The sequence below is a fragment of the Nothoprocta perdicaria genome, unplaced genomic scaffold (assembly GCF_003342845.1).
Source record: "Nothoprocta perdicaria isolate Ctin4 unplaced genomic scaffold, notPer1 scaffold_496, whole genome shotgun sequence".
NCBI classification, from domain to species: Eukaryota; Metazoa; Chordata; class Aves; order Tinamiformes; family Tinamidae; genus Nothoprocta; species Nothoprocta perdicaria.
Window position 1 is genome coordinate 76,119 of NW_020455750.1, and position 26,075 is coordinate 102,193.

At 51.1% G+C, this 26,075-nt stretch overlaps 1 protein-coding gene across 2 annotated transcripts in view; it reads right to left on the reverse strand.

Moving 5' to 3' along the window:
- The window catches only part of SCN4A (sodium voltage-gated channel alpha subunit 4), a 36,734-nt gene continuing 10,659 nt past the window's right edge, over positions 1 to 26,075 (reverse strand). Inside the window, exons 7-26 of one of the 2 annotated variants that reach the window (XM_026047356.1) lie at positions 24,995 to 25,273; positions 23,229 to 23,292; positions 22,802 to 22,943; positions 22,196 to 22,408; positions 20,421 to 20,582; positions 20,028 to 20,151; positions 19,421 to 19,659; positions 17,400 to 17,573; positions 16,739 to 17,095; positions 13,444 to 13,872; positions 9,430 to 9,559; positions 9,009 to 9,163; positions 7,626 to 7,799; positions 6,894 to 7,016; positions 6,326 to 6,604; positions 4,995 to 5,048; positions 3,510 to 3,647; positions 3,071 to 3,175; positions 2,069 to 2,339; positions 1 to 1,439 (exon numbers count right to left, since the gene is read on the reverse strand). In XM_026047356.1, coding sequence (XP_025903141.1) covers positions 247 to 1,439; positions 2,069 to 2,339; positions 3,071 to 3,175; positions 3,510 to 3,647; positions 4,995 to 5,048; positions 6,326 to 6,604; positions 6,894 to 7,016; positions 7,626 to 7,799; positions 9,009 to 9,163; positions 9,430 to 9,559; positions 13,444 to 13,872; positions 16,739 to 17,095; positions 17,400 to 17,573; positions 19,421 to 19,659; positions 20,028 to 20,151; positions 20,421 to 20,582; positions 22,196 to 22,408; positions 22,802 to 22,943; positions 23,229 to 23,292; positions 24,995 to 25,273 — 4,805 coding nt within the window. In that variant the 3' untranslated portion in view covers positions 1 to 246. Of the gene's footprint in view, positions 1,440 to 2,068; positions 2,340 to 3,070; positions 3,176 to 3,509; positions 3,648 to 4,994; positions 5,049 to 6,325; positions 6,605 to 6,893; positions 7,017 to 7,625; positions 7,800 to 9,008; positions 9,164 to 9,429; positions 9,560 to 13,443; positions 13,873 to 16,738; positions 17,096 to 17,399; positions 17,574 to 19,420; positions 19,660 to 20,027; positions 20,152 to 20,420; positions 20,583 to 22,195; positions 22,409 to 22,801; positions 22,944 to 23,228; positions 23,293 to 24,994; positions 25,274 to 26,075 lie in introns of those variants that run through there. The other variant, XM_026047357.1, reaches the window with a different exon arrangement.

The window sequence follows — 26,075 nt, forward strand, 5'->3', positions numbered from 1 at the left end:
GCAATAGAGAGATTTCACATATAAATCTCATAAGAAAAGTATTAAATCCTTTGCAAGTGCAGTGAACTATAAAAGACATGATCATTAAGAGATCTTGCTTCACAAATTAAGGTGTATACTTAAAACATCTGAGATCCGCTCAATATCTAAGATCTATTGATCTGGATATGGAAGAGCCCTTGAAGGAGGGATGCAAACGGAGTCTGTTCAGGCATCGTGATGCCGAGAGATGGAGATCGCTCTCTGTTATACCAAGGACTCTTTCACAACACGTTCCTCCTCCCGTTTCTTTGCTTCACCAGAAGCATGTTGAGTCTCTGAGCTTGGGATGGGTACAAGACTAAAGGCTGAGGCTGTCTCTGCGTCTGACCCACTGTTCCCATAGATCTCGTTCATTTTGGATGCAATCAGGCCTTCTTTCTCAGGTGCTTCCTCTCTCAGAGCATCCTCATCCTTACTGTGCCTGTACATGTAGGAGGCCTGCTTCATGGAGCGCCGCAGTAGGTACCTCCGGAAGGCTCTCTGGATTTTGGTGGCACACACTTCCTCGTGCTTCCTTTTTAGAGTGGTAGTGATGGGCTCATAGGAAACCTTTGAAGGGTTTGCAGCCATAAACTTCTCCTCCATAGTGTCCTTCAAGGCATCCATCTCACCTGAGTCCCCCAGCACTTCCTTTGTCAGCGCAAAGAGGATATCCAGACAGTGGATTTTGTCACCTGCAACCATTGGCAGATCCATGGTGATTAATTTGATCTTGTTTGGCTTGGGAATTTTGAGTGGCTCCTGCAAGGTGTCTACAAAGTCAGACAGGGTGCTGTATGCAATAAACTGGGTGGCATCAGGGTCAAACTTCTCCCAAATTTCATAGAACATTTCAAAATCATCTTCACAGAGGGGCTCGCTGCTCTCCTCTGTGGCCACATTGAAGTTCTCCAGGATGATGGCAATATACATATTCACCACAATTAGAAAGGAAATGATGATGTAGCTGCAGAAAAAGAAGATGCCGATGGAGGGATTGCCACAGTTCCCTTTTATCTGACTGCCAGGGTTTTCCAGGTCTGGATCACAGTCAGGGGGGCCGCTGTTCAGAATTGGGCTAAGGAGACCATCCCATCCAGCTGACGTGGTGATCTGGAACAGGCAGATGATGCTGTTCCCGAAAGTTTCAAAGTTGAATATGTCATCAATCCCTGCCTCCTTCTTTACATAGGCAAAGTTGGACATCCCGAAGATGGAGTAGATGAACATCACAAGGAAAAGCAAGAGGCCAATGTTGAACAGGGCAGGCAGGGACATCATCAGAGCGAACAAGAGAGTCCGGATGCCTTTTGCCCCTCGAATCAGGCGGAGGACACGACCAATCCTTGCCAGCCTGATGACCCTGAAGAGGGTGGGTGATACGAAATATTTCTCTATGATGTCCGAGAGGACGATACCTGGGAAAGTAATAAGAAGTGGTGAGTAAGAGTTGCTCTGAAGCTGACAAAGGCAATCAAAGTGGAGCTGTTCCCTCTCTCAGAGACCCTTTGGTGCCAAGCTTAAAGTGAAGAGAGAGGTGAGGAAATGGTGATGAGCAAACCCCATGGCTTCCTGCGTCCAGCCTGCCATCTCCATGGAGGTGCAGAGAGTTGGCAGTTCACAGGCAGAAGGGTTGATCTGGCCAATCATCACTCCAGGAGAGCATTGCCCTGACTGTCAAGGGATACAGTGGGGATGGGGCCACCTTGGACAGCACACAGCTGTCCTTGCGTCTGTGATGGTGAAAGGAATATGGTCAAAAATGTTGCTGAGCACAGGCCAGCAACAAGGGAGATGAGAGGATTCGTATGTCTGAGGGAAGCAGGATGTGTCCCCAGCCCCTCATCTTGTCTTAGTGTCATGGGATGATCTCACATCTTTCTTGTCCTGGGCATCCTGACAGTTTGGCCCTGCTCAGAGGGTGCACTTAAGGGGGTGGTGGGTAATGACTTGGTCACAGTGGATCAGTTAAGCTGTTTCTACTTCTTGTTAGTCAGTGGGGCCGCTGAGGAATGGAAACTGGACTGCTGAAGCCAACAGGACTTACCTACAATGGAGAGGATGACCACTACAAAGTCAAAGATGTTCCAACCGATAGTGAAGTAGTAGTAGCGCAAGGCAAACATTTTGAGCACACACTCCCCGGTGAAGATGACAATGAAGACCAAGTTAACCTTGTAGAGGACATCTGTTTTGAGTTGACTTTGATCATCAGTTTCAACCATCATGGTCACCATATTAAGACAAATCAAGATCATGATGGTTATGTCAAATACTTGCTTGGTAACAAAGTCAAACACCATCCCTTGAAATTTGTTCTGTCACAAGGGTCACGTGGGTCATGTTGRAGAACCAGAGATGAGGTGGGAACATGTGATGGACACACAGAACAAAGACAAAACAGAAAGAGAAGAAGGAATCATGTTCAAAGAGTGCAAGAGGTATTATGGTTGTGGCCAGGGCACATACCCATGTCTCACATACCCAGGCACTGACACCCTAGTTGTGGGAGGAGGATGCTCAGCATGCAACCCAACTTGCTCAGGTAGTACAACAACATAGCTGAGAGGTATGGACTCAAGGTCCATTTGCTTTYTAAGTATATGTAATGCATCAGGGCAAAAACAAATGCATGGAGAAAAACCTGATTTGACCTGAGATATCAAAACCCAACCCATGTCACGTTGTGTGCATTAGCTGGAACAGTTTCCCTGCTAGGGACGTTGAATGCTGACTTTTTCCTGAGTCCAACTCGCTTAGAGAGCTGTAGTAGGATAAAATTTCCAATGCAATCCTAGAAAAAGGGAAACTCTCCTTGCCCCTGCTCGAGGACCATGGCTGAGGAACAGACCCAAAGGAAGCTGGCTGATGCACTGGACTCTTTAGAAGCCCCAGCTCTTAACAAGGTCCTCTTTGAAGTGTAGGAGCTATGATTTGGCTCTGTGCAGAGCCAAATGCTCTTCCCTTGACCCTTCCCCTGTGTCTCAGGACAGCTGGTACCTTAAAGTGCTCCCTCCTTGCAGCGCTAAGAGTGATTAACCCAACATACCGAAGGCCTGGGGATGGGCTTCACTGGTTTTTTGGAGCCGAGTTTCTTCATGGCATTATAATATTTCTTCTGCTCTTCTGTCATGAAGATATCTTTCCCTCCAAAGTATAAAAGGAATTGCCACTGTTAGTTTTGAGAACACATCTCTTCCCACCCAGCATCTTCAGCCATGGTTCTAGTGGCCATGCTTGATTTGCTCAAAGATTGCTCCTCTCGAGGTTACCCACTGTCCACCCACTTCTCCCTCCAAAAGTCAAGGAGCKTTAATCCCATGTTGCTCACCCAGTGCGTGCAAAAATCATGGGAAGGGATAGGAGAAAAAAAGAAAAAAAGAAAAATGAAAAAGGACCTGTTACTAGTGCACTGGATCCCTCTGTCCTGGAGTAGCATCCTGGAAGGCAATAGGAACTGTCAAATCCCATGCCTAGGAAATACTTATCTTTTTCTTCTGTTGATTGAAGTTGTCGATGATAACGCCAATGAAGAGGTTCAAAGTGAAGAAAGCACCAAAGATGATGAAGATGACAAAGTAGATGTACATATAGAGGTTGACCTCGTACATTGGCTGCTCTTCAATCTGACCAAACGAGATGCGAAACAAGAGGCAAGACCATGAGATCATCCCTGAGAAGTGTGTCCCCAGACCGCCAGAGAAAGGTCACCACATCTGGTAGGACAAGGTGAGCTGGGAGGTGGGTGCCTCAATGCTTTGGTAAATGCTGTGGGTGCTGAGCATGGAGCACAGAATCACAGAATGGTTAAGGTTGAAAGACACCACTAGAGATCATCTAGTCCAACCTCCCTGTTTAAGCAGGGACACCCAGAGCACGTGGCACAAGGTGGCATCTAGGCAGGTTTTGCAGACCTCCCTGGGCAGCCTGTGCCAGGGCTCTGGCACCCTCACAGTGAAGAAGTTCTTCCTCACATGCAGATGGATCTTCCTATGTTTCAACTTAYACCCCTTGCCCCTTGTCCTGTCAYTGGCCACCACTGAGAAGAGTTTGGCCCCTTGCTCTCTACATTCTCCCCTCAGGTATTTGTGCATGTTGATCAGATCCCCTCAGCAGGGGCAGGCTCCCTCAGGAGCAAAAGCCGTCTGCAGAACCCCAGCTGGGACAAGGGGACAAGGACGCCCCGAGCCGCCGATTCCCAAAGCATGGGGGACTGGGAAAGAAAAGATGCCCTTGAAAAAGCTGAAACGTAGCCAAGAGGGGAAGAAAAACGGTTTACTTAATACCACCCCACTGCACACGGGTGGCACAGCCCAGCAGCCTCAGAAAACACTAATCTCAAGGGACTTAGCTCTCCCCCCTGTTTGAATTTAGACACCTCCATGTGTCACACYCGGCTTCCTCCCTCTGAAGGGAAGCTCTTGACAGTGCAGGGGAGAATTGCTCCCGGAACAGCTTTTTCCGATGTGCTGGTGGAGGCTGGAGCTGTTCTCACAAGGAGCTGGGAAGAGCTCCTCTGCTCTCAGCAGAGCGCTGGCAGCCGCAGCTGGGGTTTCTGAAGCTAAAAAAAGGGCCTTGAAAAAAATACATTCGGGCTTACATGGTGGCTGATACCCTCGAGCAGGACCAAAGAAACCCACTCCCCCAAAGAGACATAATGGACTGCCCTCTTGGTGACTTTGCAGCTCAGAGGGTGGAATATTTTGGAGACTGCTCCTCCTTTCCCTACTTTTTGCCCCACAAGRTATCCAAAGCCCTGGGCTGACTCCAGGTGGGATGCAGGCAGCCCCACAGCACCCGTGGGCAGCGTGAGAGGAGATGCTCTGGATGAGGAATCCATGACCAGCCTGTGCTGAGCCTGCACTGAAGCAGCTCCKCAGCCTCAGGCCTCTGCTCGCAGCCTGCCACGGGGAACCAGGGCAGAGAGGTGACATTTGGGGCAAGCTGCAAGCAAATCCAGTTCATCCCCTCACCTCACGTGAGTCCACAGCTGCATACATGATGTCCATCCAGCCTTTGAATGTTGCCTGCAGGGACAGCAGAGAAGAGGAGTCAGCRTGAAGTGCTCAAGGATCTGGAGGACATTGGGTGTGTGTTGGGGACCTGGTGTTATTAGGGGTTCAGCTCCGAGCACACCTCTGAGCCTGGCCTCACGCTCCACTGTGCACAGCTTTCCCAGGTAAAGGGTGCATAAGGGAGCCCATGGGTTGTGTCTGCAAGAAAAATGCCCCGATAGAGAAATACTGAGGGTGAGCAGAGCTGGGCCGGGAGACACCGCTTTCCCTCCCTCACTAGACCTGTGTCACCTTGGTGCAACACCAACTTCTTCATTGCTGCCTCTGTTATTTGATGGGTCCTGATCCCAGCGGGGAGGGGGACGCATTACATTCCTTGCAGGCTCTTGATGCTGATTTGTTAAACAAAAGGCCCCAACATCATTTCCTGACCCTGGTGGAACAACAAAGCTGAAGAGGAAGCCGAGTTTATAGTTGGTTAATCTCTTCAAGTCACGCTCTGATTCTGCAACCGCTACGAGTTCCCCTAGATTTGAGGGGGTTTAACGGCAGGTCAGACAATAACAAGGCCCACTCTTGTATTTTTATTAAAATTGTGGCAGGCTTCTGCTTGCCTTGCTCAGCTGTGGTGGGTTTGGCGGAAGCCCTGAGCTGGGTCTGCCCAGCTTCATTCACCCGCTGCGSTGTGATGGGCACGCACACTCATCCCTTTCTCTTTAATCATCATTTTCCCTACGCAAAACCTTTTCATCCTGTCAGTATATCACACTTAACATTGAAAAAAACACAGAAAAAGGTGTGTGGGGAGAGAGAGGAAGCATAAAGTCCACCGCCTTGCAAGAAATCTATTACATTGAAAAATAGGAATTGGAGAGTCTGGATTTAGGAAGCCAACAGCCATTTCATGTCCCCTCTTTATGGCATATTCCTTCTTTAAATAAACTTCCTCCCTTTGCTGTAAACTCTGTCCCTTCCTGTATCCTGCGCTGTGCAGGGAGCTGCTAACACTGCTACAGGCCTGGAGGTATTTTGGAGTTATATGAATGAGTTACATTCATCTGCAGCAGTTCCCGGGTGATGTTTATCTTTTCCAGCTCATCTTCTACCCTGTCTCTTTCCCCTTAAGCTCTCCAGGGCCTTGTTGGTCTCTGCTCTTTGGGCGCTAAGAGGCAGCCCAGCCCGGAGAACCCACCCTGGGGAGCATCTTGCCTTAGCCCTGATGGCTTTTCATGCTGCCATGGCAGGAGAGGGGGTTGGCTGAAGGGATGGCAGCTGCTTTTTGTACGTACCACCTGTAGCAGGGACAGATAGCCTAAGCCAACGTTGTCGAAGTTGACCTTGACGTTGACCCATCTGACCTCGTTGGTGTGCAGGAGGGCCATACAGTCGCTTTTGTTGTTCACCACACTGATGTCAAAGAGATCACCTGTGGTGACGTTGACGCATCGGTAGTACTTCCCTGCAAAGAGGTTCACCCCCATGATGCTGAATATCAGCCAAAAGATGAGGCAGACCAGCAGGACGTTCATGATGGAGGGGATGGCACCCAGCAAGGCATTGACGACCACCTGCAAGGAGAGAAAAGACTGAGGATGTGGCTAGGGAACCAGGCTGGCATGGGAAAACACACCAGAATGGACACTCATATCCCAGTGTCCTGATCTTATCCACCCGTGCAGCACCAAAGGCTCAAACTGGGCCAAGAGCATTTTGGTGTCGGTCCTAATGGTAGGAAGCTGATGAAATCCATCTGGGATCAGTCCCTGATGTAGGGGATCACCAAGGCACCAGCTYTGCTGCAGAATGCTTGGTTGCCTGGCCATGTCAGAACTAGCAGCATGGGTGGGAGTTACCTACCCTCATGCCTTCAAATCTGGACAGRGCTCGCAGMGGTCTCAGAGCCCTCAATGTCCGCAGAGACTTGATGGCTCCCAGCTCAGAGTATCCCATCCAGTTTGCTGTCAGGCTGATAATGGAAACCTAGATGGAGAAGCCCAAGGAATTAGCATGATCTCAGCTGGAATCAATGAAGAGAAGTGAACCATATCCTTGCACCTCCAACCTGCTCTACTGTGCTTCTCTAAACCTGTAACACATCTCCTGGGACGTGGGGTTATGTCATTGGCTTGGAATAAGGGGAACTGACCCTGAGACCTTGACTCCCCAGCAACCAGGCCTCTTAGCCACTGTGTTCCTGATCTGTGCAAGGAAGTCCCTGTCTTTGGAGCATGAGGATGAAGGTGACAGAGGACACAGAACCAATGCATGGGCTTGCTGTGTCATGGAGCAGTTGCGAAAGCCTGTGTTAGATCATACCTCTGCTAGGGCCTAGTAGAATAGTATTATGGACTTGTTCTTGACATGATATACAACACGGAAAAGAATTCTGCAGCCAGGGAAAACTACGGCCCTTTCCCATGGAGCTTTACTGCTTTAATTGAGTGTCCAAAGCCCTTGTTGCACGGCCACTCCAATGCCCTTTAACATAAAGGTATAGATTTGCAGAATCCTGCTGCAGACCCCTACTGCTCTCTTCCCAGCCTCCTGGGTACCTGGGACTGTGGATGGGCTTAACAGAGAAACACTCACGTCAACAATGAGGAAATCAAGCCAGCACCATGCATTGGTGAAGTAGACTTTGAAGCCATAGGCCACCCACTTGAGCAACATTTCAATGACGAAGATGTAGGAGAAGACCTTATCAGCGTACTCCAGGATGGTGCGTATCACCTTGCGTTGTTCAATGTGGATGTCTTCAAAAGCCTAGGAAAGGCATGAAGCTACGTGACAGTCTTTCTTCCATTAGACCAGCTGCATAGCTCAGTGCAAACACTGCATCTTCCCTGCTTTCCTGGGAGCAGCTTGAACAGTTGGGAACCTAACTAGAGGTGACATTTACGTGATCAATGTGGGATCTAACTCTCCTGTTGGATCTGCTGAGCAATGTTTGGCCTGAGGCAAAGCTGCGCTGAAGCAACTATCAGGTACATCTAATYCCTACTGGCCTGAGCACAAGTCAAAAGCCTGGACACTCACCTGCACATTTAGAAGCCCATGCAGACTTGAAAATGGCCTTAGCRGTTTGGGTATGTCCTTGTACCACATAAAAAGTCAGTGAGCAGAGACACTGGCATAACAATAAGCTGTTACACATCGTTTTAGCTGAGCAACGCTTTTGATTCTGCCACTGGCTACAACCTCAGACATCTCCATGCTGCATTTCAGAGCTTGGTGCAGATCGGATAGGCTGCAAAGACCCTCTGAAAACCAGAATTTCCATCTCTGTTTACTCCCATTAGCTCCGCAGATTCTCATGTTCAACTAAGATATATTCAGCCCTAGCATTCAGAAACAGACCTATAGTCTGATACGTGACTTCTTAATGAGGTCAATGTGAATGCCCAGGCATGGCCATCAGTGACCAGAAGTGCTGAACAGCATGAATTGTTTGCAGAGMACCTCCTGACAGCCGGTCATAGAGGTGGCAGGATGATGAAGCATCCCCATAACACTAAGGGCGTTGTACAGCTAGTTCTCATGCAAAATTAAAAGTGGGAAGAGAGGCCCCAGGGAAGTTCATTCCCTTGAGCTTGTAGACCAGAGTGAATGACACATGCYGGTGGACTAGCTTTAGCTGTGCAGACTCAGGGCTCCTGGAGATCATGGATCTTGGAGATCTGTTGCAATGCCCTATTTGGCAGACCTGAACCAAATGGGGTGTTAACTCGGAAACTACTGCTAGGTTATTTTGCTGCAGCTCAAACAAAAAAAGTAGGCAGCAATAGTTGCAAAGTATCAGAAAGYACCTCTTGTGCCTTCCCAGGGCAGCACAAGACACTCCCTGAAAGCCCTGCTCCTCAACCAGGTAAAATCRGGAGCCTCTGGAGCTGCTGCCTGATCCAGTGCTCCTAAGCTTCCATTGGGTCAGGGAACTGTGGCAGAGCAGAGGGACAGGAAAAAGGTGGGACCTACCAGCGCCCCACTGCTGAGGAGGATCATGAAGACGATGAAGGTCTCAAACCAGTCATGCTCTACGATGAGGAAGCAGGTTTTCCGGAGATTCCACCATATCTTCCCTTTTCCAGAGSTGATGTCCACATAGAGGCAGGGACACCTCTTCACGCAGGCTGGGGGCATGGAGCTGTGTGTCATCTCCATGCCAGAGTGCTCCCACAAACAAGAAATGACCCATGCTTTTATTGTTAAGTCCCTCCCCAAGAAGAGTCCAGAACAGGATCCTGCTGGGCTGAGGATGTGCCTGCAGCAGGAGACCCTCATGGGGACCATCTCCCCAGGGGCTGCAGGAGGACTTGGAGGTTGGACGGGATGACCTGGGGTCATCAGCAAAGGCTTTTCCATGTCCATTCACCCCTATTCCTTCTTGCCTGCTTACCTTCTGTGAAGCACTCCTCAGGCTCCTTGCTGTCCTCAGCTTCTTCTGCCACCTCTTCCTCGACTGGCAATGGGAGCTTGTAGTCCACACTGCTGCACAGCGAGGACGCGTTGTCACTTGAGAGTGGGTTCTGCAAGGGGCAGAGGAGAGGCAGCCTCAGTGATGGCCAGGGGCCCACTCGCATCTGCCGGTGTCGCTTCAGATCCATGTGGTTCACCTCCACAACCTCCAGCTCCGTCCACCCCCAGAGATGCTCCAAAGGAGCCAGGCTGGGGACGGACCCTCAYGGGTTCAGGACTGCTCCTGGGCAGGAGCTTTGCACCTTCTTTCCATGAGGTCAAACCCCACATGGACTGGATTCCCCATSGGACCACTTGAGGACTTTCCCATTTGGAGGAACCCACCTGATGAATCCCCTGGCCGGAAGCAGCTACAGAGCAGCTACATTGCAGAGTTGCTACCAACTACATTGGACCTCATTTTACTTTATTTTAGCCTGCTCTGGCTAGCTTCAATCAAGGCAGCACGCTGGCAGATGTAGCAACCAGCCCTTTCCTCCCAGGGGKAAAACACACCTCAGCTTCCCGCGCGCTGCGATGAGCAATTTCCAGAGAGCTGGTAGAGCAGAAACGCAGCTCCCTGCCTCCGGAAGCACCGGGGTGGCAGCAGTCTAGCGTGTCTCCAGCTCACGGACAGGTACCGTCCCACCTCACGCCAGGGTGGAGGGAGCTCTCCCTTGCTAGCGAAGGGCAGGGAGCCCTCCAGAAGCGCAAAAGCCTTGCACGGGGGCTGCTCTGAGGACAGCCACCTTCCCTTTTTCCTTCGAAGATGGAGCTGTCAAAGCAGACACCAAAGTGCTCTCCTTGGAAGTGGCCCAGAGTGAAGTGGTTGGATTTGCTGGGGCTGGAATCCTCTGAGGACCATTGGTAATAGAGTACCAGTCTCACCCAAGATTCAYTTTTTGGCACAGTTCAGAAGAGGAAAAAGTCCCCTGGTCCCATCCAACATGGCAAATCCATCTCCCATCCCTTTTTACCATGATTTCAGGCTGCTTTCACTACCTCTTCATCCTCCTCCTCCTTTGTGCACCCCCTTAATTATACCCCCTGGTATAATTAGCACTGCAGAAACTCAAGCTCCCACCCTGGCACTTATCTCAAATGCTCCTAGCTCGGCTCACTGTGAGGAGCTTTTAGGCTGAGGTTCACTCAAGTTCAAAGCCTGCATCCCAAATAGCTCTCGCCTGCTCCACCTCACGCTGCTGCTCCTCTTGGCTGCCTTCCCAGACACTGCTCAGCGGGCTCGCGGGGGCCGAGAACAAGAGACCGTGGCGAGCCTCGGGGATTATTTTTTTCCTCACTCTTTTCTGGCTTTCAGAGAGGAGCTGTGGGGAGGGAGCAGCTCCCCATACCTGCCTGTCCTGCCTGAGAGCAACCAGGGAGGAGTTTGGGATAAGGACATCGTGTTGAGGGCCATGCAGGATGGCACGGTCTTGCTCAGGAAGGAGATAGTCCTCCCCTAAGGCTGCTAATGCGTTCGGTAGCACGTAAAGGAGATGGCCCTGGAGCAAGGCAAGACAGCCCCAAAGCATCAGGCTTCAGGAGAGAGCTGCAGGTCCATGTAATTCAGGAGCTCTGCACTTCCCAGTRTCTACAGTGAATCCCCTGGAAGAGACTGGGTAATCTGGCTGTTCCTCCTGCATAGTCCACAATCCACAGGCCTTCCAGCAGCCCTAAGGGCTTCCGAGCCCTCCACCCCATGCTGTGATCACCAACTTTCCAAGGCAATTTCCATCACACGCCTGGTGTGAGAGATCCAGCCTGGGTGGATGTTTCCAACCTAAACCCTGGCCCATGGTTTTCCTTTATGCTTACCAACACTGGTTGAAAACCAGGACTCGGGCACCAGGCATCCAGACTTACCTATCATCTCCCAATAACACATTATGGCCAAGAGCACTGGCCTCCAGAGCATCGTAAAAGAGACATTATCCTTCATGGAGCGTGAGGGTCCAGGGTATCCCCTCCCAGGGGACACCAGTGCAGCTCAGGAAGCACCGGCACAAAACCCCCAGGACAAAGCTTTTGGTAGTGTGATACACAGAGGACAAGTCCTGAGCCATGGGACCAACGCTTTGCCTGGCTGGAGCACACCAGCATTGCTTCTCTGTCACCTCCTTGCTGCTTAGTGATGCAAAACACAAACCAACCATAAGAAGAAAAGATGCCTGAGGAGAGGGTTATGCTGCCAGCGTTGTCTTTGCTGCTGCTATGGTTACACCTTGAAAAACACCTTGGGAAAGGTATTTATCCTTGGAAAAGATCTTCTTTGGAAGAAGGTARGCATTTAGCAGTGCTTCCATAGCAGGCAATGCAGTCACCTGCAGTTTGCCATCATCACCAGAGCCCCATGTCCTCTGCTCAAAGCAATGTGTTGGCCTTTGGCTCCATCTGGAGCTGATCCATGGCATGTGAACACATGCAATCAGCAGAAGTCTTCCCCACACCTCAGCTCATCACAGCTTCTACCACCAGGTGCCTAATTTCTAATTACTGCTGCAGTTCGTGCAACGTCCCCCAGCCTGGTGCCTGTTGTGCCCCTTCAAGCAGGGGCCTGTCTGGTGATGCAGCTCCCTGGATTGCACCTTGTGTGACTGCCTGAAGCTCCTGAAACCACCACAGCCCATGGGATGAGCTGGGATTTGGTACAAGGAGATCCCAAGAGCAGCCGTTTGCTCACCGCATGCTCGGAGCAGCTGGAACCAGCTTTCACGCTGCGCTCTTGCAGTCCCCGGCACTGGGGACTCTGGGTGCCACTAGGTGTCAGCTGAAGACAGCCTGATAACAGAGCTGGGGCTGGTGCCTTGATGCTGAAAAAATCTCATATCTGCCACACGACAGTTTTCTCCCAACTGCTGGGTTGCAAAGGACATTRCAGTGGTGAAGACATCACCATGTTAGAGCAGGGAGAGACGAAAGCTCAGGGGTCTTGTCCAGCCAGACGGGACGTGTCCCCTGAGCTCGCTGGGCTGGCAGTGCCTTTGCCTCTGTGCAGCACATCCAGCCATGGCGCAGTTGAGACCACAGGTGCAGCCCAAGTGGACTTGCAGCAGGAGGAAGTGGGGAGATAAATGTGCAGGATCCAGTCTTCCCAGCTGGCAACGCTAGTGGCAACAACGCATCGATTCCCTTTGCCCCTTCTCTTGGCCAAGGCATCTGCAGATACCTCAGGCAAGTCCCTCTTGAACCATGCACTTCCTCAAATCCTCGGTGCAACCTTGTTCCAAACAGTATTTTCCCATCAGGCTCATTTTTGTGCCTGCTGCTTCCTGGTTTTCTTGTCTCATACCTCCTTACAGTCATTTTGGAGCACACAGACGGTTGCCTCCATCCCACAGGACTCGAGTGTCCCCTCTGCATCTCCATGTGGCAGTGCTGGCATCAGCTGTCTCGTCAGCTTTGGATCCAAAATGCATCGCTTCATGTTTGCTCGTGCTAAGCTCCATCTGGTTTCATATCCCCCCCACAAGATGCTTTCTGAGGCATTAGCAATGGATCTAATGTTAGCACCATCAGCAGATTTCCCAGCTTTCCTGGCATCAAATTCCTCTTTAACGTCTTTAACCCCAAAATGGAGCACTCTGGCCCTTGCACCAACCTGTAGTTGCAGCAGCTTCCCCTGACATTAGCAATAACCTTGTAATATAAAATAATCCCGTAGCCTGATCCAAAACACTCTGTACTCCAGCTTAGACCCCCACCATGGCTCTACCCTCCAGCTCACGCTGAGTAAAGTAGATTTTTGKTTTTTTTTACTAAAACTCCTCAAGTTCAGCCCATGCCACGCGCCAAATGAGGCATTTTGGAAAAGCTAGAAAGCAACTAAATCCACATTTTTCTATGGGAAGAACTGTGTAACTGGAGGGAGAGGCAGATCAAACCACAGAAGGTGAGCCCCAGTTTTGGGGCAGAAAATATGTCTCAGCACAAAGCCCTGCTGCCGCTTGTTTCTCACCTTGGCATCTTCCGTGTCGGACTGGGTGCTCGTCTCTTCCTCATAGAGGTCGGACTCCTCCGAGGCAATGGGAACGTGAACGGTCAGGTTGGGGTTATTAATGAAATTCATGTGGTCCACTTCATCCATGAGCAAATGCTCTTTTACCGTGACCCCATCCATGTACTCTGACTTGGGTTCCTGGCCAGCGTCCATGTGGTTTAGCACAGAGTTGTCCATCTTGCTATGTTCTTGAGCTTCCTCTGGGGCCTTTTTCCCCTTCCACAGCCTGTGGAGTAGCATGAGGACAGAAGTCTTCACAAAGTCGATGCCGTTGGTGATTCTGCCGATAGCAATCTGCAAGTTGTTCATCTCTCCATCATCATCAGAAGCTGCCAGGCTGTCAGCACTGAAGGAGCTCAGCAGCAAAGCTAAGAACAGGTTCAGGACCTGGAGGAGACAAAAGCAAWCACCAGTGCTGAGGTCTGCACCAGCAAGGTCTCCACATGCTCAGCGCTGCCTAGGAGATGCCTTTGCTGAACACTTGGTGGGGACTCTCTCTTCCCTTCACTCAGCTTTAGAGACCACATAGATTCTGYTCTCCCAGTGTGTACAGAGACACTGACCCCATCTCCTGGATGGAGTTGGCCACGTGTCCAGCTCCTCGCTCTGTCTGGGGCTGTGATGCTCCCAAGACCACTTTGATGCAGTGGGTCCAGGTGAGGACCTGCCAGTCCTTCTGTGAGCGTTGCTAGTTCCCCCTGTGGCCCTTCCCAAGCAGTCTCTCCTAGGGGTCTTTTAGCATGTCCCTCCCTTTGCTTTCTTTGTCCTCTTGGCCTGGCTGCTCCTCAAGTGGGACTCCCCAAGCCTATGGCACTCCTCCCTGGGGGGACACAGCACAGCTCAGTCTCTTCTCTGAGAGGAACCTCAACTTTTTGTCCTCTTCTCTTTCCTAGCTCTGGTAGCTTGGATGCCCTACAAGCTCTTGAGGGTCTCCAACACCTTGGAGCCTATGGCACATCACCCCTTTTCCCCCAGGGACCACTCTGCTCCATGGACAGCAGAATCTCACCTCAATACCAGCCAGCTCATGGGATGCAAGCTCAACGCGCTACATCGTTCTGACCACGGGCTCTGCTTTTCTTTCCTCCATTCCCCAAATATCACTGGAATCAGCTGCAGCCTTAGCATTAATGTTTGGCCTGGCTCAACTTGCTGTGCGTAAGAAAACGAGCCTCCAGTGCAGCCAAAGAGATGGGAAGCAGGGCAGGCTCTCCATGCGGAGCGAGGAGCATCGGCAAAGCAGATCCGAGCAGAGCACTTGCTGCGCGAAGCCGGCCGCTGGGCCAAGCCCACAGCTGTTGGTGTTTGTGCCTTTTTGCGCCAGCAGCGTATCTGAGAAGGGAATTAGCTGCTATTCAAGGTCACTGCTGTTTTCGCATGGCTCATGCCATATGACTTAAATCGCATCTTTAAATAAATCCCTCGTATCCCATCAGTTTAATACTTACGTTAAGCACCAATTACAGTTAATAGATTCTGTTGCTGTTGGCGCTGTCTTTTGTGACAGGAGTCCATTACCTTCTCACCCGACTGACTTCCTCCCTTTTCCCTTAATAACTCCAAAGGAAATGCTCAAAGTGTCATTAAYGGTAAAGGGTGACTGGCCTCTGCCTCGTCCCACTGGACGGGATGTGGGGAAGAAACACACACCTCCCTGCAGGCAGGATGCTCAGGAGACTGCATGGGACACGTTCCAGGAGGTGGAAATTCCCATGACACAGGAGGAGAGGAGGACACCCTGGTGGAGGGGATGAAGAAGGCAGCGCTGGCTTGGGGTTTAAGTTACCCTTCTGAAGCAGCACAGCAGGAGCTTGCCCAGAAAACTGGGGTGCAACGTCTTGTCTGGCAGAACCTACCCCACYTTGGCAGAAAAGGACATCCTGCAGCCTCTCTCCTAGGAGCAGCCTGAGGGGAGATGGATAAACCATAAGCCCTCCACAGACTTGCTCCACAACTGGAAAGGTCTTCAAGGACCTTCTGGTGGGATCCTGTCTGGGTTTCCCAGTTCCTCAGCTCCCACGGTGTCTGCAAACCGTTCTGGAGACGCTTCTACTGTTTGCAGGTGGATTTACAGCCTGCTTTTGCATCGTGATTCAAACAAGTAGGATGTCCTTAAATTGCTGTTAGAAATGGATGCTGAAACCTCAGCCCCAGAAGGGTTTTGGATCAAGGCAGACATGGAGGCGATTGCTCTCGGCTTCAGGTCACGATCACTAGGAAGCTTCAAARCCTCATATGTGTGGGATAGGCTGTGGGATCAGCTCTGGGCAACGCACCCCGATTCCAACACTCTTTCCGAACGAAGTCCCCGACCTGAACCCTGAGTTGAAGGCACAAAATCCGCTCTGCCCTCGCTGGAGGGCTGTGCCGGCGCGGGCATGGAGCAGCCGTCCGGCGCGTGGAGGGAGGTGCCAGCAGCGACCTCAGCAGATAGTCTTTCAAAGCAAATTCCAAAGGGCTTACACAAGCTCGGCAAGTAATAGGAGCGATTCGGCGAGCCTCTGCACTTCCCTCCCCCGCCTGGCTCCTTAAGAAGAGAGAGCAGGGCCGCGGCGCCTGGAAAACAAGCTTGGAAGCCGCCAGCAAGCAGGATACCAAGTTTAGAAAGGACTTGACCCTCGCCTGGCGCTTGCAGCGTGGGCAGCATTGCGGGGCAGTAGTGGCTTAGGTAGAGGGGAGGTAAACAGGGACAGGTTCAGGGCATGAGGATGAGGAGGCCAGCGGGCTGGGAAGGAGGTGGCTGTGGCTGCGGTTCGCCAGGGCACGCAGGCCTGCAGGGCTGGAGGAGAGGATCCCCACAAGGGTGGTCATCCTGGGACTGTCACCTGGGTCAGCCTGAGAGAGCTAAAGCCACATGGAGAGGAAAGTGCTGTCCTAGCATGAGCTTCCCTTGGTCCCAGATCTCCTCCCATATCTCCCTTCAGTCCATCATCAATCTTTTTTTTTTTTTTTTGGTCTCAGTTTCCCTTTTTTTTTGGTCTCGTTTTCCCCTTTTTGCAACTTATCTGATTTTGCACCTTATCTGATTGTAGCATTTTATCTGATTTTAGTCCCTCAGGCAGAAGCTGGTTCTTACCCTACATTACGGAGACCTGAGCACACAGCCTAGCCCCATGCTGGCCTTTGGGTATACAGRTGGGAAATCTAACCCTATGGCTCTGCGCCTATACAAATCCTGCAAGATCCATTCTACAGGAAGGTTCCTGTAGATGACCCATTTCACCAGGTGCCCATTCCAGGCTCCTTTACTCACCACAAGGTTCCCGATAACCATGACCATCATGAAGACAATGAGGCACATGGTCTGGCCGGCCACCTCCATGCAGTCCCACATGGTTTCAATCCACTCCCCACAGAGGATGCGGAAGACGATGAGGAAGGAGTGGAAGAAGTCATGCATGTGCCAGCGGGGCAGCGTGCAGTCCTGGGAGATCTTGCACACGCACTCCATGTAGCTCTTCCCAAASAGCTGCATCCCCACGACAGCAAAGATGAAGACGATGATGGCCAGCACCAGCGTGAGGTTCCCCAGGGCACCCACTGAGTTGCCAATGATCTTGATGAGCATATTCAGGGTGGGCCAGGACTTGGCAAGTTTGAAAACCCTCAGCTGCAAGGAGGAAGGAGACAATCCATTGAGTTGCCTGGGACTTTCTTTGCCACAAGGTGTCAGCAGGGCCACAAAGACAGGATTAGATGTTTGCGCTACTGTTGTGTTAGGAGAGGAAGAACTAAACACTTGGCTGCTTGAGAAAGAACACACATTCCCAAACATCCTTGATTAGCAACATTATCATTTATGCATAGGGTAAGGCGGTGACTGCCACAGCCAGGGCACTCAAAGATGATGTTCTCCGTGCTAGAGGTGACCCCATCCACAACCGTCATGCACGGCTTGGCCCCACAGCACCTACCAGGCGGAAGGAGCGGAGCACAGAGAGCCCCTGCACGTTGGCCAGGCCCAGCTCCACCAGGCTCAGCGTGACAATGATGCTGTCGAAGATGTTCCAGCCTTGCTGGAAGTACTCGTAGGGGTCCAGTGCGATGAGCTTCAAGACCATCTCCGCGGTGAAGATCCCTGTGAAGACCTGTGAGAAACGGAACCCCATGAGTGTGCATGACAAAAAGGGCTGAGCCTGGGTATGGGTGGCAATGGTGGGTGGCAGCTGTGGGTGGCAGCGGTGGGTGGCAGCTAATGTTTTTGGGGTGCTCCCAAAGCATCTCCTGCACCATGCAGCTGCAGCCCTGCCCGAGGCTGAGAGCCCAGCGTCTCTTGCAAGGCTGGGTTGGGAATATTGGTTACCGATTGCTTCCGAAAAGACTTGGCAGAGGTGCGTGCTGGCAGAGGGAGGGAAGTCTCCCTGGCAAAGCCAGCCCTCCGACGGACTGCTGAATCACAGGGGATTCCCAGCGCTGGGAACTGGGCTGCTACTGGGCTGCCCCTGCCCACTGGCACTGCCCYGAGCCCCGTGCTGTGAAAGCTGATCCAGCTTCTCCACATTACTATTTTCCTGGGACTATAATGACCCTGCGCATTATCACATTACTCCAGAGTGGGATCGGCTAAGTGACAATTAGCATCCTCRGAGCAATTGCATTTCTAGACAGGGCCTGACAGCAAGTTTTGCGCTGGGGACAGACTGCACTGGGACATGCAGGTTCCTGCCTCTGTCCTGCAGAAAGGAAAGGCTGAAGGAACRCTTCAGGACAGTGCAACCAGTCCCCAACACGGCTCTATTCGTGCCAACCCATGAGTGTCCCTCTTGCTCCTCCTGCCACCTGATCAGCCCCTCGTGTCTCYGCTCTCTTCACTGACTTTCTGAGCTAGCCTGGGCTGATGAGACCTTGTGCACAGGTAGATGAGTGCAGAAACCCATGGCAGGGTTTCAGGAGAGTCGCTCCTGCTCCAATCTTGCCTTTCACAACAACCTGGTCCCCTGTCCCTGCTGGCTCCTCTGGGCTGGGCCGCCAGCTCAGAGGAAACACCAGGGCCATTTCTGCAGCACGACAGTTCTTTGAGCAATAGCTGATTAATCCCCTTGTATTTCCTGAATGAAATGAGATACAAAGCAGCTATGTGCCCAGCGTCATCCTGCCGGCCCACGGCTTGGGCCCCAGCATGTGTCACTCGAGCGCCTGTGCACAGAGAGGTCTCGGCAGGTGCTGGAAGCAGGCAGAAGGCCAGGCAAGGTGGGAGGAGAGGAGGCAGTGAGCTCAGCTTCCGATGGAGCTCTCCTGTCCCTCTGTTACCCCGRCCTCCAGGCTGCTCCTTGAGGTCTCATGGACTTGTCCCAAGCTGCACCCAGCTCAGAGTCACGTACCATTAGAACTAAAGAGGAGCAGCTAGAGCAGGCTGCTAAAAATGCCCATGCAACCAGAACAGTACAAATTTGTAGTGATTCCACACAGGAATGGAAAAAGCCATGATTATTATTTTGATGATGCTGGAGGTTTCCAAGTTCTGAATGCTGGAGGTTACCAAGAATTATCCCCTGCTCTGCCACACAGCCATCCAACACTGCAAGGACACCGCCTGCATTGCAAGGACACCGTGCCACCAGGCAGGGCTGGCACCAGCATGGGCCTGACCCCAGCGTGGCTCAGGCAAGSTCTGCAAAGCCCTGCCGTGCAGTGGCAATACTGGGGCACAGTGGGTGAGATGGGCATCTGCTCAGAAGCTGCAGCAGAAAGGGAGCAATGGGTGATCGATCCCATCGTCTTCACAGTTCTTTTGATCTCAGCCACATCCTGAAGCCCATCTCGTTAGTGAGAATGCTGTGACCAAACCCCGAGCTCTATCTCAGCAGCTAGGAAGGAGCTTTCCAGGCATGTATGAGTGCTGCTCAGATGTCACATAGGCACATCAAGGGATCTGTCCCTCATGTGGATTGCTTGGATGTGAATTTGGAAGGACAGGATGCATGTAGCTGCCTACCAGGTTCCCCACGGACAGCACGTTCTCAAACTCCTCTGTCATGGGGTAGTGCTCCATGGCCATGAAGAGTGTATTGAGCACGATGCAGATAGTGATGCCCAGGTCCACGAAGGGGTCCATCACCACCATCTTGACAAACTCTTTCAGCTTCAGCCACAAAGGGCAGCAGTTCCAGATCAAGAACATGCGGGCAAATTTGTACCACCAGGGCGGGCACTTCTGGTGAGCTTCYTCTAGCTCTGAGGGTAGGAAGGAAAAATGACATCAATATCTGCTCTCACAATGTGGAAAGACCACCTGAACCTTACAGAAAGGACCYCTCTTGAGATCCTGCTGCAATCAGGAACATCTGTGAGTCTTTTATGAGGGYTGAATGGAAAACCCAGCAGTGACCMTATGGATCTGACCCTCCAAACCACGGATCAGGGAAGGCAGATCAGCCAGAGCACAGAGGTCCCAATTCTGCTCATATCAGCACACAGTTCCCTATGCCCAACCCTTAGCAGGAGGCAGGAGACTTGGGACGACCTGCATCACTGGCATGTGCTCAGCGCGTCGAGCCCAGTTGCTCTGAAACACCTCTCACCTGGTTTGAGGGAGAACATACCTTCCACCGCACTGGAGAGGACACTGACCGCACTTCCCACTCTTTTCTCAAGGCCYGACCCATCTTGGCTACCCACAATGAGGTGGTTGTGGTTTGATTTCTCTGCTTCATTGGTGGGATTGAACTAGAAGGAGATGAGGCCACAGTGGATGAACACAGAGTGCTGGAGACTATCTAATGTGCTTAAAGATACAACAGAGAAACAGAAAAAGGCAGAGAGACATGGTTCAGAGATATGGGATGTAATGTGGGAGCTACAGCTGGTCTGCAACCTCTAACCATTGGGAGATGGGGGTGGGTTGTGGCATTTTGGATCTCCCTTGGTCCCTCTGCTGGAGTATGTGGGGGTGGGCACGCTCAAGGAGAGGCAATGACACGAAGCCAAGCACATACGTTGATCACCGTCGCGGAGCGCTCCAGCACAACCTTGGGGACCACTCGCCCATTGCAGTCTTTGGCCTTGTCCTGGTCACTGCTCAAGCCTTGGTCTGAGTCACTTTTCTTCGCCGCCATGCTGCTGGGCAAGGAACTACCGCTGGACCGCCTGTCCTGCAGCTGTGTAAAAAACACATCCACGTCACCCAGATATCTGCAGCACACGGCACTGTCCCACAGCGGTCACGGGTGGCGAGGCTAAAGAGGGACTGAATCAAGCCTTGTAACCTTGGAATCATTTTAACTTACAAAAAGTGATATTTTGATTTGAAAAAGTATGACTCCGACTTCCATCACACTTGGCTTTGTGGATTCTCATTAGCAAGTGCTCATGGCACTGCAGTGGGGCAGGAACCAACCTGGGTCTCCTGCCTGCAGAGCACTTAGCCCACTCCGGGAGCYAGGACCACAAATGGCTCAGACATAAAAGGATTTCCATACTCTTATAGATGGATATGAAATAGATTTGAGGGTCTATTTCTTGTAGACCCAGGCCTTCAGCCCTATCCTCGCTGGGTCTTCTCCATGCCTGCCAGCAACAACAAAAGAGATTTCCCCATTAATAAAACTTCTGGAAAACGCACTGGTTAATTTGTTCGGGAAACAAATGGCACCAGATTGATGCCCAGGCCTGGGGTCTCCATCCCTCGGGCAGGACCTGCCCATAGAAATTCTACAGACAGTAATGGCTAGATAAGAGCCAAAGCCGCTTCTTTGGAGGATGGTGTGGCTGGACACAAATAAGCAAGGAGATATAGAGACTGCAGGAAAAATAAAATACTATTTTGCATCTCTAAGTGAGGAAGCTGGTCTTTTGCCCAGACTAACAATTAGTTTTTTGGGGATGTCTCCTGAGGACGCTGCTTACACAGGCAAAAGCTTATTAATTCTAATCTAAATGATTAGAACATATTAAAAGCRGTGACGCAGCAGCATTAGACACCAGAGGAGCTTTTAGCACATTTTTATAGGTTTATTGGGCTGAGGAGAGAAACCTAAGGACTGGAAAAAGCCCAAGGTAATGCCCCAGGACTGCAATGGAGCAAATGGATAAAAATCAGGCAGCTCAGAGATCAGTCAATCTGATGCCAACTGTGCAAAATACCACTGCAAACTGTCTGCAGCATCAGATCCATGCATTAGTGTAGGTGTTGGGAGAGAGCAGTGGGGTCAGGCTCTGGCAAGCAGAGCCGAGAGTCGTGTCTCTGCTCTGAAAGAGCATYGGGATGCAGGGAGCTTTCTGGGTCTCCTGAGCCCTCAATTCTATCTGCAGTGGTGGCCAAAGACAAATGGTTTGTTAGTTCATTTAGTTTTGCTGCCACTGCCCTAACTTCTTTAAATGCTTCTTTTCACCCCAGTTGGGATCTGCCTGCACTTGCTAAGCTGAACAAAGATGCGGTATTACTTCTGTGGGTATTTATGTGTTGCTGTTCGCTTCTTCCCTTCATTTGCCTGAGTAATACTTAGCCATACTATAGCCATATACTGCCTCCTGGTGCTCCCTGTGCTGGTCTTCGGAGACAAATTGGGGAAATTATTTTTTTTCCCACTTTTAATGTTCATCTGGTGACTCAAAATATAGTTACCCCCTTTTCATCTTTTCTCATTACAGAGCAAGTAGGGCTTGTTCTTGGGTTTTACAGAAATAGAGATGACACCACACTAGTCACTGTCTCTTGCCCACCTATTCCTAAGCCACGGGCTTCCCTGTTCTCTCCGTGCGTACCACCAACCTGTTTCTCTTGCTCCTCCTGATGCTTTTTCAGTTGTTCCATGAGCTGCTGAAACTCCTCCTCTTTCTGCTGTGCTTCCAGCATCGTAGCATCATTTTGCTCTGCATAGGCCATCGCCACCACCGCAAGGATGAGGTTGATGAGGTAGAAGGAACCAAGAAATATAACCACCACGAAGAAGATCATGTATGTTTTCCCAGCTGCACGCAGCGTCTGTGGGAAAAAGGAGGCGGTGGATATCACGTCACATGGCCCCATGGCCTGTTTCCTCTCTCAGTGTTACCCCACCTCAGCGACTCTTGCAATGAAAGGTTTCACCTTGTGTCAAGCAACTACTTATTCATGGTAGGAAATGCAACATTTTGCTCCCGTCTCCCCTGAGTGCTGGGACACAGCTGCCATGCTAGAAGCAAGCATTGCTGAAGGTCATGTCTCTGCTCTGAAGGAGCAGATTCATGGACATCTCTGGTTGAGACTCCTGCTCTCCTGAAACCTTTATTGTGCCTCCAATGGTGGCCCAAAAGGAGGCTGATCATCTCCCACTTGCTCATTCTGCTGTCTGTGGCATTCTGCTGGATCCCTGTCTCCAAGAAGGGGCGTGCCTACCAGCTGGAAGAGGTTCTCCCAGAAGTCCTGTGTCATGAGGCGGAAGAGAGAGAGGAAAGCCCAGCTGAAGGTGTCGTAGCTGGTGTAGCCATAGTTCGGGTTCCTCCCCGTTTTGATGCACTGGTAACCTTCAGGGCACTTCCTGCCAAAAGAGCCGCGGTGGCAACAGGCTTGAGTCCATCTTTTAGCCCCACCTGCCCCAGTCCCAGGAATATCCCCAAGAAAATGCTTAGCCCCCCCAAATGCTCCCTTGTTAACCAGAACCTCCCTGGGCTGATACAGCTGGGGTSTCCTGGCTGTTCACACCCAGAGCCCACCACCCGTGGGCTCCCAGCACCCAGGGGTCCTGCAGGCTGCTGCCCCCACCATCTTCCCTCTCCCAGGGAATCCTCRGGAGGACTCGGCTGCCAGCACAAGCTCCACTCACCCGGCGTCACTGCTGTTCCCGCAGAGCAGGGCATCCAGCGCTCCATCCAAAAAGTAGAAATTTGCTTTGTGGTTCAGAAAAGAGCAGGACATGAAAATTGTGGGCATCAGTTTCCAAATTCTTGGCAGCTCCTTACTGCCAAGCATATTCCCCAGAATCCCAGCTTTGGGCTCAGGGCTATTTCTTCTCTGCTGACCTTGCTTTTTGGATTGCTCTGCTTGGTACCAACTCAATTAGATCTCATTGCTTTGTTTCACCTACCCAACTGAATGGCTCTGAAGCCTACAAAGAGTTTTAGAAATGGTCAAGCGGCCAGGGCCAGGCCTCCTGGGAAGATATGTTAACATGTGATCCATTACCAGCACAAACATTCATGGAAGTGAATGAAGGCGCTGGGAAATGCCAATGAAATGGGCTCAGGTGAACAGCTGCTGGGATCTCTGCTCTCTCACATAATCCAGGGCCAACATGTTTTACTGAGAAAGTATATAAAAGAGTGGGGCATTTCCAGGGGACACTGGGTGCATGGGAGCTGCAGGGACCCCCAAAACCTGGGAAAAGAGCCTACTGCTGYGCCATGAGCAATGCCTTTCTCTTGCTGCTCCCGTCTCACCCAGTCCCTCCGTGGAGAGAAAAAAATCACTCACAAAGGCACGATCAGAAGTCTTTAAAGTTTATCTTTACAGCTCAAGCACAGACAACAACTGCTTGAGCCGAGGGAGATGGCATTGCGTGTCACCTACCCCAGGGACACGTGGATCAATACATGGAAACACCCATCCCTAGGAGAACGCGGAGGACAGTTCAGTCCCCCTTCGGGCATCACCTACTTCAACATTTTCAGGAAACATCTGCTTCACAGGGATTGCTGGAGCTCCTTGGAGCATCCTAGGTTGTGGCTGCCTTCCTGCCACCTGGCTGTTGTTTAACCTGCATGAGATCATCTAAGAGATGTCTCACTTATGAAACTCCAGGCAATATGCATTGGCCYGGCCCAAAGATCTGCTAACTTGAGCACACAGCCACAACATGCTGTTGCTATTTGCACTGCATTCATTACGTCCTATAAATTGAATTTGCACCCCTACAAAGAAACCTTCCTGTAATTAATCTCAGGGCTACTTATACAGTTGGGTAAAGCAGTTAAGCTGTAACCTGACCTTCTGCTGAGTTCTGCTGAGTGTCCTAAACAAGATGTGAAACATCCATGCAGAGCCCAGCCCACCACTACATAGCTCTGTGAGCAGAAATCAGTCCCGAGGGCTGCCTAGCAGCGCTTTGGCTTGCTGCAGAAACGTGTCAGGGCTGCCCAAGCCTCCGAGGGCAACAACTTTTGGAGAATATCCCTGAGCACATCTTGCTATAGGCAAAGTTTCTGCCTTTGATCTGTGACCACATGTGGGATTCCCCCACAAAATAGTTTAGTTATAGCATTTCCATTTTCAGCACAGCAGTASAGCATAGACTAGCACGCGGGTACCCTCTCCATACGGCTCTACCTGACAAAACCTTCCTGGAAGAGCTTAGTATCCTCAGGGAACTCAGTTTTTCCTGACAAGGGTTATATAGTCCCATCTGTCCGTTCTGTGATCATGCACAACCTATTTCACCCACATCTCCATGTGCAGCTTTACTACTGTAGAAGCACCATGGCAGAAAGGTCTTTATGAGCAAGACATCTTGGGCAGACACAAAGAAAGAACAGGGGAAAGTGAAGAGCAAATCAGGGTAATCAGTCAATAGAGAGGGGAGCTGTAAGCGTTTACCTTCATCATTGAGATAAGCCTCAAAATCAAAGGTGCTATTGGTGGTGAGATTGCTGTAGAGTGTTGTGTTGGCCCACGTGTTGTTGCCCAACTCTATGAATTCCCCCATCAGGGTGTCATTGATGGGAGGCGGCCACCGCACACACTTGTTTCGAAGGTTCCCCATGAAGAGCTGAAGGCCAATTAGGGCGAACACGCTCAGGCAGAAGACAGTGAGGATCATGACATCTGAGAGCTTCTTCACGGATTGGATCAGTGCCCCAACAATTGTCTTCAGGCCTAGGGATGAAGGCGTTGTTACTGAGTTCATCGCAGCCAACCTGATACATCCTAGGTGAATGCTGGCTGGACCTAGGAGGTCCCCACGGTAGAGAAGTTCACCATGTCTGCCACTTGGGCCCAGGTTCCACGCTCTGCTCCATGTTAGTCCTTTGGTGCCCCTCTGCCTGTCCCCACATTTGTCTCAGCAGGGTAAATCCGTCTCTGAGAAGAGCCCCCATTGGACAAATCCCTCCTCAGGGCAGACACTACCTAGGCTTTGCAAGTCAGACCATCTTAACCCGGCTGCTTTGATTCCTTTTGATTTTACTTTTTTGCTGATCTCTTCAAAATCCATTTTTTGGGAGGTCATAATCACCAGGACCACCAGGCCATTTGACACTCAGAAAAGCTGCCAGGCCCAACAAGAAGCGGTTGAACACTCCGAGCTCTGGCTGTAGAGAAGCTTTCCTGCTCTGAGACACCCATGTGCTGCCCTACATCAGTTGAGAGCCCAGCTGGCCCCTCCAATCTGGCATAATTGCTTCTGAGGAGAGGTGACGGAAGTGACAGTTTGCATTAAGCTCAGGGATTAAGTCTTTCTCTCACCCCGCACTCTACAATGGCAGGGAGGAGGTTGGCAGATCCTCAATGGATCTTTAAAATGGAGATTTCCTATTATCGGCACTGCCTCCAAATGCTTGACGGGTAAAGGCAGAACATTCAGACATCAACTCTAAAGCAGCTTTCTCAAACGGACATAATTGTCCAAATACATATGATTTTTAGCTCTGTCATCATGCCAGATTTTTTTTTCCCCACT